This window comes from Gorilla gorilla, chromosome 8, assembly GCF_029281585.2.
Source record: "Gorilla gorilla gorilla isolate KB3781 chromosome 8, NHGRI_mGorGor1-v2.1_pri, whole genome shotgun sequence".
Classification (NCBI taxonomy): domain Eukaryota; kingdom Metazoa; phylum Chordata; class Mammalia; order Primates; family Hominidae; genus Gorilla; species Gorilla gorilla.
Window position 1 is genome coordinate 45,147,780 of NC_073232.2, and position 13,621 is coordinate 45,161,400.

At 53.3% G+C, this 13,621-nt stretch overlaps 1 protein-coding gene across 2 annotated transcripts; it reads left to right on the forward strand.

Annotated features, from left to right (window-relative positions):
- Positions 1-269: 269 nt before the first annotated feature.
- Positions 270-5,745, forward strand: PRF1 (perforin 1). Of its 2 annotated transcripts, XM_004049547.5 has the most exons (3): positions 270-400; positions 2,178-2,720; positions 3,912-5,745. In XM_004049547.5, the coding sequence occupies exons 2-3, from the start codon at positions 2,182-2,184 to the stop codon at positions 5,038-5,040; spliced, it is 1,668 nt and encodes a 555-aa protein (XP_004049595.4). In that variant the 5' UTR covers positions 270-400; positions 2,178-2,181; the 3' UTR covers positions 5,041-5,745. The 2 variants fall into 2 exon arrangements, with proteins under 2 accessions (XP_004049595.4, XP_018890978.4); XM_019035433.4 differs by lacking the exon at positions 270-400 and having other exon boundaries at positions 2,090-2,720.
- The last annotated feature ends 7,876 nt before the right edge of the window (positions 5,746-13,621 follow it).

Genomic DNA, 13,621 nt, shown 5'->3' on the forward strand with positions numbered 1-13,621 from the left:
CATCAGAAGCAAGGAGATGGCCCTGCTGGCCTGTTCATCAACACCAGGGCCGAGTCTCAAAGTCCTCAGCGCCCCGTCCTCCTCCGCCTGTGTGCCCTGAGTCCCCGAGCCCCAGCAGCTCTACTCGGCAGATGAGCCTCTGGCCCTGCTGCTCGCTTCCTGAGGGCTGTCAGTGGGGAGCCGGATGAGGGCTGAGGACAGGGTGGGTGCTCATGGGAGGGGAGAGCACAAAGGACCTGTGACCACAGCTGGGGGCGGGGCAGGAAGTAGAAGTGATGTGAGTGGTGGCTGGTGCAAGGAGCCACAGTGGGCTGCCTGGGGGGCTGATGCCACCATTCCAGGAGCCTCGGTGAAGAGAGGATATCCGTCCGTGTAGCCGCTTCTCTATACGGGATTCCAGGTAAGGAGAGAGCAGGGACTGGGGGGCCTGGGGCCCTGGGTGGAGGGGAAGAGCCTGATGGAGCAGGAAGTGCCGTGACCTATAAGACAAGACACCTGGGTCACAGACGGTGCCCATCACTAACTCGCTGGGCAGCCCTGTGTCCACCCTGGGCCTCAGTTTCCTCGTGTATGAAATGAAGAGGTAGCATGCAGTTTCTAAGGCCCTGCAAGTGCTGACATTAAAGCTTCTAAGAAAGCTGGAAAGAGGCTCCCTGGGACAGAATACCATGAGAGTCAGGATGAAGGCTGAGTTCCCTGGATTAGGGTTATGACTGTGCCCGCCTCCTAGCTGGGATGAGCCCAGGGCCTTTGAAGATTCCCCTGGCCTCTTTGCCTCCCTGGGGCGAGCCACGCTGCCTGAAATTCCACCCTTCAAGTCACACCTTTGGGCAGGGCAGGAGGCTCCAGCTATAATGGGGGCTCTCCATAGCCCTCTTGTCTCAGAACCTGTGGTACCCAAGGGCAAAGGCCTTTGAAGAGCTCAGCTTGGATAAGGTTAGGCTTGGGTAAGGTTAGAGAAAGGAGGTTCCAGATCATAAACAGGCCCAGGCAAGGCCCCAGAAACACCTTAAAATTAGGAAGAACCTTCCAGACAATCATTGTCCATAGTAGGCAATGGGGGGCCCCTGTCACTGCCGAAGGCCACAGAGCTTGGCAGGGAGTGGCAAAGAGGGGAGGGGCAGCAAGAAAGGATCTGAAGAGCAACCATCGAGGCCTCTCCCCACACAAAATCCAAGGGTGTGGTCAGGTCTGCCCCTTTTTCTTTTTTTTCTTTCTCTTTTTTTTTTTTTTTTTTTTTGAGGCAGAGTCTCACTCTATCACCCTGGCTGGAGTGCAGTGGTACGATCTTGGCTCACTGCAACCTCCGCCTCCTGGGTTCAAGCGATTCTCCTGTCTCAGCCTCCCAAGTAGCTGGGATTACAGGCACCCGCCACCATGCCCAGCTAATTTTTGTATTTTTAGTAAAGAGGGGGTTTCGCCACGTTGGCCAGGCTGGTCTCGAACTTCTGACCTCCAGTGATCCACTTGCCTCTGCCTCCCACAGTGTTGGGATTACAGGTGTGAGCCACCACACCTGGCCAGGTCGGCAGATTTTATTCTAGAATTCGGGCTGATGTTATTCCATAAAGCTCAGAGGGAGAGCCCCAAAGGGAAAATGGGAAGAATAGGTGCAATATAGGACCTTATTTCTCTTCCAATTCTGTTAAGGGCTCAGTGGGAGGGAGAGAGGTTAGAGAGAGTGACAGAGACAAAGAAACAGAGTGAGAGTCAGGGTGGGCAAAGGGTGGCTTGTTCTGGGGCCAAAAATGACACTTCTTCAGAATGAAGGCTTCCTCAGGTCCCCAGACCCCTCCCTAAACCTGCTACAGCTACTCTGTCCCCTCTTCTGTGGCCACAGCCCCCTCCCCACCACCCACAGTTGTGTCCTGCGGACAGAGCCATCCACCTAGATCCCCATTAGGCCTTAGGGAAATTCTAAAAAGGGGCTCCCCTTGGCTCTGTGACCCTGGGCAGGGCTTTTCCCCTCTCTGGGCCCATCTGTACAATGTGGGGGCTGAACCAGGCCTATAAGGGACATACCAGCTCTGACATTCATTGAATAATGACTTAAGAGATATCTCAGCCCCTCCCCTTCCATGTGCCCTGATAATCTGTGGCTGTGGGGGAAAGGAGCAGTCATCCTCCATCCCTCCACCCATGGCTTCCCAGAGCCCAAGTGCCCCCTGTCTCTGCAGCTCCATGGCGGCCCGTCTGCTCCTCCTGGGCATCCTTCTCCTGCTGCTGCCCCTGCCCGTCCCTGCCCCATGCCACACAGCCACACGCTCAGAGTGCAAGCGCAGCCACAAGTTCGTGCCTGGTGCATGGCTGGCCGGGGAGGGTGTGGACGTGACCAGCCTCCGCCGCTCGGGCTCCTTCCCAGTGGACACACAAAGGTTCCTGCGGCCCGACGGCACCTGCACCCTCTGTGAAAATGCCCTACAGGAGGGCACCCTCCAGCGCCTGCCTCTGGCACTCACCAACTGGCGGGCCCAGGGCTCTGGCTGCCAGCGCCATGTAACCAGGGCCAAAGTCAGCTCCACTGAAGCTGTGGCCCGGGATGCGGCTCGTAGCATCCGCAACGACTGGAAGGTCGGGCTGGATGTGACTCCTAAGCCCACCAGCAATGTGCATGTGTCCGTGGCCGGCTCACACTCACAGGCAGCCAACTTTGCAGCCCAGAAGACCCACCAGGACCAGTACAGCTTCAGCACTGACACAGTGGAGTGCCGCTTCTACAGGTGACAGCTGGGGCTAGGGGGTGGGGGGCTGGAAAAGGTGCGGGAAACTCTGGGTGGTCTAGGAGCCCTGGAAAGGCAGAGTCCCCCAAGCAAACTCGGAGGCTGCTTCCACCAGGAAGAAACTGCAATCCTGGCTCTCAGACTTCAGGCGATTCAGCCCTGTGGCCTCTTCTCATCCAGGAGGTCCCAAATCTGGGAGTGCCCAGTGAGACATCAAGTAGAGAGAAAGTGAGTGAGACCATGCCTGAGAGTCCCAGCAGGCTGCCATTTAGGTCTAGTGAGTACTGAACCCTGCCTTTCCTGGGCACAGCCAGGCTTCCACAGAGTCCTTCCTGGATAGGGACAGAGGCAGGAGACCTGGCCGGGTCATCCTTCCTCATTGCTGTGTGACCTTGAGCATCCCACTTCTCTCTCAGCTTCAAGCATCCACTCAACCAATACTCACACCTGCCTGTGGCAGGGCCACACTGCTGAGCGACAGCAGTCACTACCCTAGCCCCTGGGAGTAGGAAGTCTGGGACCCAGATTCCACGTCTGAGAAAGGCACAGTGTTTGTAGGCCAGACCCAAGTCACCTGGTCTGATTCATCAGACCTGGGGGCCACGTTTCCTCCACAGAGAGGCCGAGCATGGCCCAGGCTGTCAGGATCCCGGGCATGTGGGACCCATCCAGGGGGACAGATGGATGAAGGCCACATGACTAGGTTCCAAAGTTCAACAGATACCATCAGTGCAGGATCATTGCTTTTATGTTCTTTTTTCCTTTTTCTTAAAAAAAAAAAAAAAAATAGAGATGGGGTCTCACTATGTTGCCCAGGCTGGTCTCAAACTCCTGGGCTCAAGTGATCCTCCCGCCTCGGCCTCCCAAAGTGCTGGGGTTACAGGCATGAACCACTGCTCCCGGCCAGGATCATTGCTTTTATAATAAGAAAATTAAAAGGAAAGAAAAAAATGTTATTTTGAAAAGGAAAAGAGAAAATACCTATACAGAGCACTGAGGTCCCTGAGGGGTGAGAGCAGAGGCATCCCTGCCAGCCCCGTGCCACTGTGCTTGTGCTCTGGAGCCGGGCCCCTGGGTTCCAGTCCTAGTTCTGCCCACTTACATGTGACCTTGAGCAGTCCTGAAGGAGTTATTTGATTGAATGGGGGAAATACTCCCCTGGGCCCAGCTGAGGTCTCTCTCTTCTCGCAGTTTCCATGTGGTACACACTCCCCCGCTGCACCCTGACTTCAAGAGGGCCCTCGGAGACCTGCCCCACCACTTCAACGCCTCCACCCAGCCCGCCTACCTCAGGCTCATCTCCAACTACGGCACCCACTTCATCCGGGCTGTGGAGCTGGGTGGCCGCATATCGGCCCTCACTGCCCTGCGCACCTGCGAGCTGGCCCTGGAAGGGCTCACGGACAACGAGGTGGAGGACTGCCTGACTGTCGAGGCCCAGGTCAACATAGGCATCCACGGCAGCTCCTCTGCCGAAGCCAAGGCCTGTGAGGAGAAGAAGAAGAAGCACAAGATGACGGCCTCCTTCCACCAAACCTACCGGGAGCGCCATTCGGAAGTGGTTGGCGGCCATCACACCTCCATTAACGACCTGCTGTTCGGGATCCAGGCCGGGCCCGAGCAGTACTCAGCCTGGGTAAACTCGCTGCCCGGCAGCCCTGGCCTGGTGGACTACACCCTGGAACCCCTGCACGTGCTGCTGGACAGCCAGGACCCACGGCGGGAGGCACTGAGGAGGGCCCTGAGTCAGTACCTGACGGACAGGGCTCGCTGGAGGGACTGCAGCCGGCCGTGCCCACCAGGGCGGCAGAAGAGCCCCCGAGACCCATGCCAGTGTGTGTGCCATGGCTCAGCGGTCACCACCCAGGACTGCTGCCCTCGGCAGAGGGGCCTGGCCCAGCTGGAGGTGACCTTCATCCAAGCATGGGGCCTGTGGGGGGACTGGTTCACTGCCACGGATGCCTATGTGAAGCTCTTCTTTGGTGGCCAGGAGCTGAGGACGAGCACCGTGTGGGACAATAACAACCCCATCTGGTCAGTGCGGCTGGATTTTGGGGATGTGCTCCTGGCCACAGGGGGGCCCCTGAGGTTGCAGGTCTGGGATCAGGACTCTGGCGGGGACGATGACCTCCTTGGCACCTGTGATCAGGCTCCCAAGTCTGGTTCCCATGAGGTGAGATGCAACCTGAATCATGGCCACCTAAAATTCCGCTATCATGCCAGGTGCTTGCCCCATCTGGGAGGAGGCACCTGCCTGGACTATGTCCCCCAAATGCTTCTGGGGGAGCCTCCAGGAAACCGGAGTGGGGCCGTGTGGTGAGAACCGTGAGCTTGGAAAGGACCAGTATGCTTGGACTGAAGGGGTTCTCACAGTGGGAGCCGGGGCTGTCTTCGTATTCCCATTAGACCAAGCTTGTCCAACCCGAGGCCCGCATGCGGCCCAGGATGGCTTTGAATGCGGCCCAACGCAAATTCGCAAACTTTCTTAAAACATTATGAGTTTCTTTTTGCGATTTTTTTTTTTTTTTTAGCTCATCGGCTATCGTTAGTGCTAGTGGATTTTACATGTGGCCCAACACAATTCTTCTTCCAATGTGGCCCAGAGAAGCCAAAAGATTGGATACGCATCAGACAGATGGAAAAGGGAGATTCAGACTGTTTTTCAGGGAGGTGGCTGGGTTTACACGCTAATCCCGATTCACGCTGTCCAAACTGCCTAAGCCCTCCGCCATTCTCAAGCCCTGCAGTCACAGCTACACAGATCACAGCTTCAGCCAGGAGCTGGGCAGAAGGCCAAGAGGCTGTTCCCACCAGGCTGCTCAGGGCTGGTCTTTTAGGACCCTTCCCTTGAGCCCTCTATGGTGTGGCAAAGCCTTCATTGCCTTAACTGGAGCCCCATCAGCTCCAGCTGCTCTGTCTTCTTTGCCCACAATGCTTTGCCCCTGAGACAAATGGAGGCCTGTCCTGACCTGTCTCACCATGTACATAGCTTGATAAAGGGCCAATAAATATGATGTTATGGTGATCATCGTGGTGGTGTTGTGGCAGAGGAAAAGATGGGACCAAACACACCCCAGAGATAAACTTCTACATTGGCAACCCAGTGAAAACAGGCTGGCAGGTAATGTATATAAACTGCTTTTCCACTTTTGTCAGAAACGTGGGGACCCAAAATATTTTACCTTCCTCATAACTCTCTGACTCAAGAAAGCAGCAACATAAACATGATAAATGGCAACAGGCATTCAGCTCCCAGCTGGAAGACAATAGGGCATGGTAAGGACTGTGGTCAACTAAAGAGTGCATATCTTTTGTGCGGGGGGAGGGGCTGCAGTGCTGCTCCAGCCAAACATTTCATGCAGGAACATGAGCCCCATGCTGCCAGGTCTTCTACTTATTTAAAGTCAAACCACAATTTGACTTCTAACTGTGGCAGTTAATTTCATTTTGTGAAAATACACCTTTGTGGGCAAACATGGTGCAAGCCAAAGAGAACATGCATGTGGGCCATAATTGATCCAGGGCTATCTGTTTTGAAAATTCTACTTTCAACAGAACCATTTTGCACAAAGCTGAAAAGCTCTCCCCTGTCTCACGATTTCAAGGAAAGGAGCATTGGTTCCAACAAGGTGGGCTCTGTGGGCCTCCTAGGCCTTGGATGCAGAAAAACCCAGAGTCTCGGCTTCCAACGTAAGATGAAATGGTCTTTGTTTCATGTGCCTGGGACATAGGCCTCAGCACACAGTCCCGTGGAGTGGATGGCAAGATTCCAGGCAGCTTCCTGGACACGGCTGTGCAGGCTGTGCAGGGTCATTGTCAGAGGGTCCAGAGGAGCGGGCACAGCCCTCCCGACTCTCTTTGAAACTCCCTATAAATTAAGTTCTTTGAAGTTTGTATGGGACTCATAGGCCCAAATGCCAAGCAGTGACATTACATTAACCCTAAATCCCCAGGTGGGACAGGAGGGGTGGCCAAGGTCCAAAAGCCTGGTGAAACTACTGTTACCACATGTCCCATTCACAGACACACACTCAAACCAGAGCATGAGAGAGACCTCGACACTTCACGGTGGCTGCTGCGCTCATTGGAAACAAACATGGGGGTGGGTGGTGCCTCCCGGGGAAAGCAGGTTCAAAAGGCCAGGGCGGGCCTGGCTCAGGGGACAGCCCTGACAAGAAATGGAAGTCTTGCTCAATAGCTATGTGATCAGTGACCCCCAGCAAGTCTCTCTGCCTCCCGGGCCCCAGTTTCTCCAAAACGACAGTCTATTTTACTCCCTTCTCAGGACTGTCTTGAACCTTCCTAGTGCTACAGGAGGGTGCTGAAAGTTCATCTGGTTTCATACACAGGGAAACTGAGACCTAGCAGGAGGAAGGGATTCAACTGTAGTCACAGAAGAAGTTAGTGGCAGAAAGAGCCAGCCCTAACTCAAGACCCAGCATGACACTTTCATTTCCACCCCACCTGGACGTTGGGATGCTTTGGCACACCTGAGGCCCCCTTGTTTGTTTGAGGAAGTCTCCACTGTGCTAGCCTCCTTCCGTTTGCCCTCCAGGTCTTGTCCCCACCTGCTTCATCCTGCTCCGACCCAGGGGACTGACCTGTCTGAGCCTTATCAGTGGGCAGGAGATTAGGGAGGTGGAGTACAAATAGTAAGGCCTTTGCTCCCCTCCATGTCCCTAGTGAGGTGGCCTTGGGCTGGCTCTGTCCCTTATGTCACTGCACCTTTCCAGGGGACCTCTGCACATCTCACTCTCTCTTTTTTTTTTTTTTTCAAATGTGGCTTGTTTGGTCCTATCTTTTCCTCTGCCACAACACCACCAGTCACCCTGGCTGGAGGTGCATTGGCACAATCATGGTTCAGTGCAATCTTGACCTCCCAGGCTCAGGTGATCCTCCCACCTCAGCCTCCTGAGTAGCTGGGACTACAGGCACATACCACCATTCCTGGCTAATTTTTGTACTTTTGGTAGAGGTGGGGTTTCTCCATGTTGCTGAACTCCTGAGTTCAAGCAATCCTCCCACCTCAGCCTCCCAAAGTACTGGGATTACAGGTGTGAGCTACCACACCCGGCCTGCATGTCTCTTTCTTTCCCAGTTCTAGTAACTGCCCGTGCCCCTTTGTCCCTTCAGACCTAGGGCTGCAAAACTCTGCCGCTGCTCATCCTAAGACACTGCACTATCTCTTCCACTCCCTTAAGTCTGAATAAACCTTCCACCAATTATTGTAATTTGAATATGCCACTGGCGTCCTACTGGGGCCCTGGATGACAGGGTCATCCTCCTTATGAGTCTGGTGGGAAGCACAGCCCACCTCCCCCTGAAGCTGAAAATGCCCAATTCTGTCTTCCGCACCCTCCCTTATACCTAGGAAAGAACATGGGACTGGGGCTGCCAGTCAGGTACAGCTGCCTAGATACGTGATTTCCTGAGAAGCAGGCACTGAAATGAGGGTTTGAGTGCAGGTAATTTATGCAGAAGTGATCCCAGGAGGCACCAGTAGGGGAGAGGGGAAGTGAGCCAGCAGGGAGGCTGGCCAATAAAAAGTACATTTTTGGCCGGGCGTGGTGACTCACGCCTATAATCCCAGCACTTTGGGAGGCCAAGACGGGCGGATCACTTGAGGCCAGGAGTCCAAGACCAGCCTGGCCAACATGGTGAAACCCTGTCTACTAAAGATACAAAAAAACTAGCTGGGCTTGGTGGCACACGCCTGTAGTCCCAGCTACTCAGGAGGCTGAGGCAGGAGAATTGCTTGAACCCAGGAGGCAGAGGTTGCAGTGAGCTGAGATCATGTCACTGCACTCCAGCCTAGGTGACAAAGTGAGACTCTGTCTCAAATTAAAAAGAAAAAAAAGTGCATTTTCCCACAAGTCATCACTGTGGGCAGCCAGAGCTGTCCTGGAGACAAAGAAGAACACATGCCTCTAGCCTAGCATTGAGGGAGCCAGGGTGTTTTCATACACCATGTGTGTCTGCTTCCACACATGGGTGTTAATTTCCCCCTCACTCCACCAAAGGGGCAGGCAGAGCAGAGTCCAATGGCCAGGGAAAACCCTCAGGGGAAGAGGCAGAGGCTGAGTCCAAATGTAGGGACCTGCGCTGGGAGGATACTGCCCAGGGGATGCAGGTGCCGACCTTGCTCCCCATGGAATCTGGAGCTGTCATTGCAGGAAGAGGGAGTTCCTGGGGCTGCTGGTGAGAGTGTCTAGGGATTATGGGGTCAGAGGAACAACCAGAGGTAGCTACGACTCTGCAGCAGTGTCCCCACTGGGCCAGTCCCGAGGCAGGATTTAGGGGCACTGTTCCTGGATGCTCAGGCTGCCCAGCCACCCAGGCGACTCTGTGAGATGCCCAGTCAATACATTCTTTTTCTACTTATCTATCCAGACTTGGCTTCTTTTGCCTGCAGTTAAAAACCCTGGTTGACAACACCATCCCCTTCCCCAACGCTAGTGGGATCCTGCCCTTAAAACCACCACACAATTGTCCCCCAGCCCCTCCCTCCCAATGGCAGAAAGCACGGAAGCAGGGGTCCATTCACGTTCTCCATCATCTGACGGATTGTTACTGAGTGCCTTCTATGATCCAGGTCCTGGGGCCCCCAAGGACAGAAAGTCATGCTGAGCGCCTGTCCCCTTGAGGGCTGCATCCAACAGGAAGACAGACATGGGCACACTGGAAGCTACAGGTAGTCAGGATGACATTCATTTTCATATGCGCACACAGTCCAAGGGGTCTCTTCCAAGACTTGGGGCTGGCATTGACAACAACCCAGGTTTTTTGTTTTTTTAGAGACAAGGTCTTGCTCTATTGCCCAGGCTGGAGCACAGCGGCACAATCATAGCTCAGTGCTGCCTTGACTCCTGGGCTAAAGTAATCCTCCCACCTCAGCCTCCTGAGTAGCTGGCATGCACCACCATGCCTAATTTTTTAATGTTTCGCAGAGTCAGGATCTCTCCACGTTGCCCAGGCTGGTCTCAGACTCCTGGCCTCAAGTGATCTTCCCACCTTGGCCTCCCAAAGTGCTGGGATTACAGACATGAGCCAGCCCTAGCTTTTGTTTTTTAAGCAGTTGCCACAGCACCATCATCTCCCTCCATACACACCTTCGTGGTCCTGACAAGCTGGCACAGTGAACCTGGCGTCCCTGATGTGTTTGGACGGAGGAGATGCCTGCTGGAGGGGGAGGTGGTGTAGGGGTGAGGGAGCGAGGGAGTTCCTTGTGGTGAGGGGGCTGCTGCAGCCTTGGGAGGCTGTGGTTCCTCTTGCTCACCAGCATCTCCATTCCTCCACGCCACTCCACATCCTGACATCTGTCGCTTCCTCATAACCACAGCCTCTCTTGGTTGCCAGTATCTCTTGCTTGGCCCACTCCGCCTTTGGCCTTCTCACTGATCTCAGGGCTCGTGCATGCCCCTCACTCACCCTGCAGCCACGGTGATGCCAGCACCCTGCGCAGATCCCCTCAGACCCCACCACAACCACTAGCCCCTGCACCTCTGTCTAAGGCCTGTGCTGGGGCCCACTCTGCCTGCCCCATCAGGAGGCCAGAATTATTTGAGAATAGTGTCCATGTCCCACTCAGTCCAGAAAAACCCACAACCAGTGGCTGAGGAAAGTTGGTATACAAATACCCCAGCTCACTCCCTGTCCAGGGAATAACTGCAGGACATATGCCACACTGGCTCCCAGAGTTCTACAGCAGGTGGAAGCTCCATTTGCACACAGAGGTGACTTGCTTGACCACATACACCTTCTTGGCTGCCTCCCTTTCCTGTCTCACTACCACACCCCCTCACTGGTATTTTCTGGAGTCACCCCCCCAGTGGAAACCATACACCCTTGGATCCCTGCCTCAGGGTCTGCCTCTGAGGAAACCAGCTAAGACACACATCTGACTGTGTCATTGACTGGCTCACACTCTATTGACTCCTTGCAGCTAAGTCCTTCTCAACCTTCAGCCTTTAGCTTCAAAGATCACTTACTCCAGGAAGCCTTCCCTGACTGCCAGGTCTAGGTCATGCCGCCCTCTACCCTGCTTCTGTAGTCCCCAGCGTTTCCCCATCATAGCACTGTGAAGCCACAAGCCATTTCTATCTTATTCATGGTTGAATCAACTAGTCCAGCACCTGGCATAAATTTGATAAATGAAAAATATTGGATGGATGAGTAGATGGAAGATGAATGAGTGGATGAATGAACCCCACCAAGGAATTTTCCAGCCTCTGCTTGAACTCCCCCAGAGACAGATAGCTCATTACCTCCTAAGGTAACTGTCCCACATTTAGAAGGTTCTAGCCATGAGCTCTCATATTACACAGAGGCGTACCTCCTACATAGGAGCCTACACAGTAGGCTACCTACCACAGAAGCCTAACATCCACTCCTGGTTGTGGCTCAAGGATTCTACATATTTAAAGCTTTGGTTTTAGCCAACCGTGTTAGTCCTAGCTATTTGGGAGGCTAAGGCAGGAGGATCACTTGAGCCCAGGAGGTCAAGACTGCAGTGAGCTATGGTCATGCCACTGCACTCCAGCCTGAGCAACAGAGTGAGACCCAGTCTCTAAAAATACATACATACATACATACATACATACATACATACTACATACATAAATCACTGGCCCTGTCTTCAATGTGGTTAGGCAGAAGGACCACTGGGCTGATTCCAGTCCATGCAGCAGCTTCCCCTCACTCTCCTTCCGTGAAGGAGTCATGGAAGGGCCAGACACTGCCCAGGAGAAGGTGGAGGTGGAGCTGGGCCAGCCGCCTCTCTTCTCTGTAGCTGACAACAGAAGTGAGACCCCCTTCTGGGAGGGATGGATGCTCTTGGTTGTTTGCTCTTGATTCTTTGTTCCTCAATAGACCTCATCACCAACTGGGGTCAGTTGCAGCTAGGGCAGCTGTTTCTCTGGGCAAAGCTGATGCCCACTTGGCCTGGGCAGGTTCTGGCCACAGAGGGGCAAGGTCTACCACCTTAGCCTGCTCACAGGATCTCCTCCCTTCCCCTCCCCTCCACTGGCTGATGAGGTCCTTTCCAGCCTCGACTTCCACAGCTCAGCTGACCACAGCACTCCTGGGGCAGGGGCAGGCTGAGCATCTGCCAGGTTTTCACCGTTGAGGACAGGAGGATGTGACTGGTGCAGTTGAGACCAAGGTCACAGGTGAGATTCTCAGGGGGTGGTTAGAGTTAGTGATGCACAGAGATAGTCTCAGTCACAGACAGGATCCTGGAGAGGAGCCAAGGACTGACATCCAACCTAAGCCACATTGAAAAGACCCCAGCCACACACTGGAGACCCAGTCATAGAAACCAGTCCAATCATATGAATTTCGACTTTGGTCCAAGACAGATTCCCAACCTCAATCAGTTCTCTTGTACATTGCAAGCACGTAAAACTCCCCCTCCAGACTTGAGTCCCCCAGCTGCAAATGAGGGGGCTGGAACCGTGATTTATTTGCAGCTTTCAGCATGGAGAGTCTCAGCCCTGATCCCACAAGCTGTTTAGTCCCTGACACTCAGTGGCATGGCCTGGTGTGTCAGAGGTGTTTGAACCAGAGCGACTCCATCTTGAATAGGGGCTGGGTAAAATGAGGCTGAGACCTACTGGGCTGCTTTCCTAGGAGGTTAGGCATTCTAAGTCACAGGATGAGATAAGAAGTCAGCACAAGAAACGGGTCACAAAGACCTTGCTGATAGGACAGGTTGTGGTAAAGAAGCTAGCCAAAACCCATCAAAACCAAGATGGTAACGAGAGTGACCTCTGGTCTTCCTCACTGCTCATTATATGCTAATTATAATGCATTATCATGCTAAAAGACACTCCCACCAGCGCCATGACAGTTTACAAATGTCATGGCAATGTCAGGAAGTTACCCTATATGGTCTAAAAGGGGGAAGAACCCTCAGATCCAGGAATTGCCTGCACCTTTCCCAGAAAACTCACAAATAATCCATCCGTATTCAGCATTTAATCAAGAAATAACCACAAAAATAGCCAACAAGCAGCCCTTGGGACTGCTCTGCTTATGAAGTAGCCATTCTTTTGTTTCTTTACTTCTAAGCTTGCTTTCACTTTATGGATTCACCTCAAATTCTTTCTTGCATGAGATCCAAGAACCCTCCGTTGGGGTCTGGAACGGGACCCCTGTCCGGTAACAGGTGGACCCAGCAGCCCCGCCCTCGCCAGTCTGCACAATGGGTACATCTCATGAACAACACCATCTTTCTCATGCTGGAAGAAGCCCTGATCCTATTAACTTTCTCTTCCCAAAGGCCCAGATACTCAACCCTGCCCAACCAGAACAAGAGCAGCTGCTGTTGTTTGGTGGGGCAGAATCAGAACCTTTTGTTTATTGTAGGGCTCCAACTGTACATCTGCACTCATAGTTAATCTCCACAACAGCTGGTTCCCAGTTTCCTCTTAAAAGAGCAGTGACGTCAGCTTGCTGGCAGGACACTGGATTTTTCCCTGGGAGCCCCAAACTCCTTGTGAGACTCCACCATCACAAAAAGAGGCTGACCCTGAAGAAAACATACTTGTCTCTCTTTCCTCTTTATGAAACTGCCTTTGCAAAAATTATAACAGTGAGAAAATTATGACAGTGAAAGAGATCTGATCTGACTAACTCCCATCTTGCCTTTAACCTCCAGAGTGCCATTGGTCATTCCTGGGCTTGGGCCAAGCTAACTTTGGGAGAAATTTAGTTTACAGTCTAACTGATACTAGCCCTTCCCCAAAACTCAACTGCCTTGTAAAACTAATGAAAAACCAACAGGTTAGAAGGATGGGAGGAGCCTGAATTCTGCTAAGATGTAGACAGAAACGATTAACCTCTATTATTCCAAAGGACACTAGATTTGCAACTTCCCCAATTACTCTTGCACATAAATAACG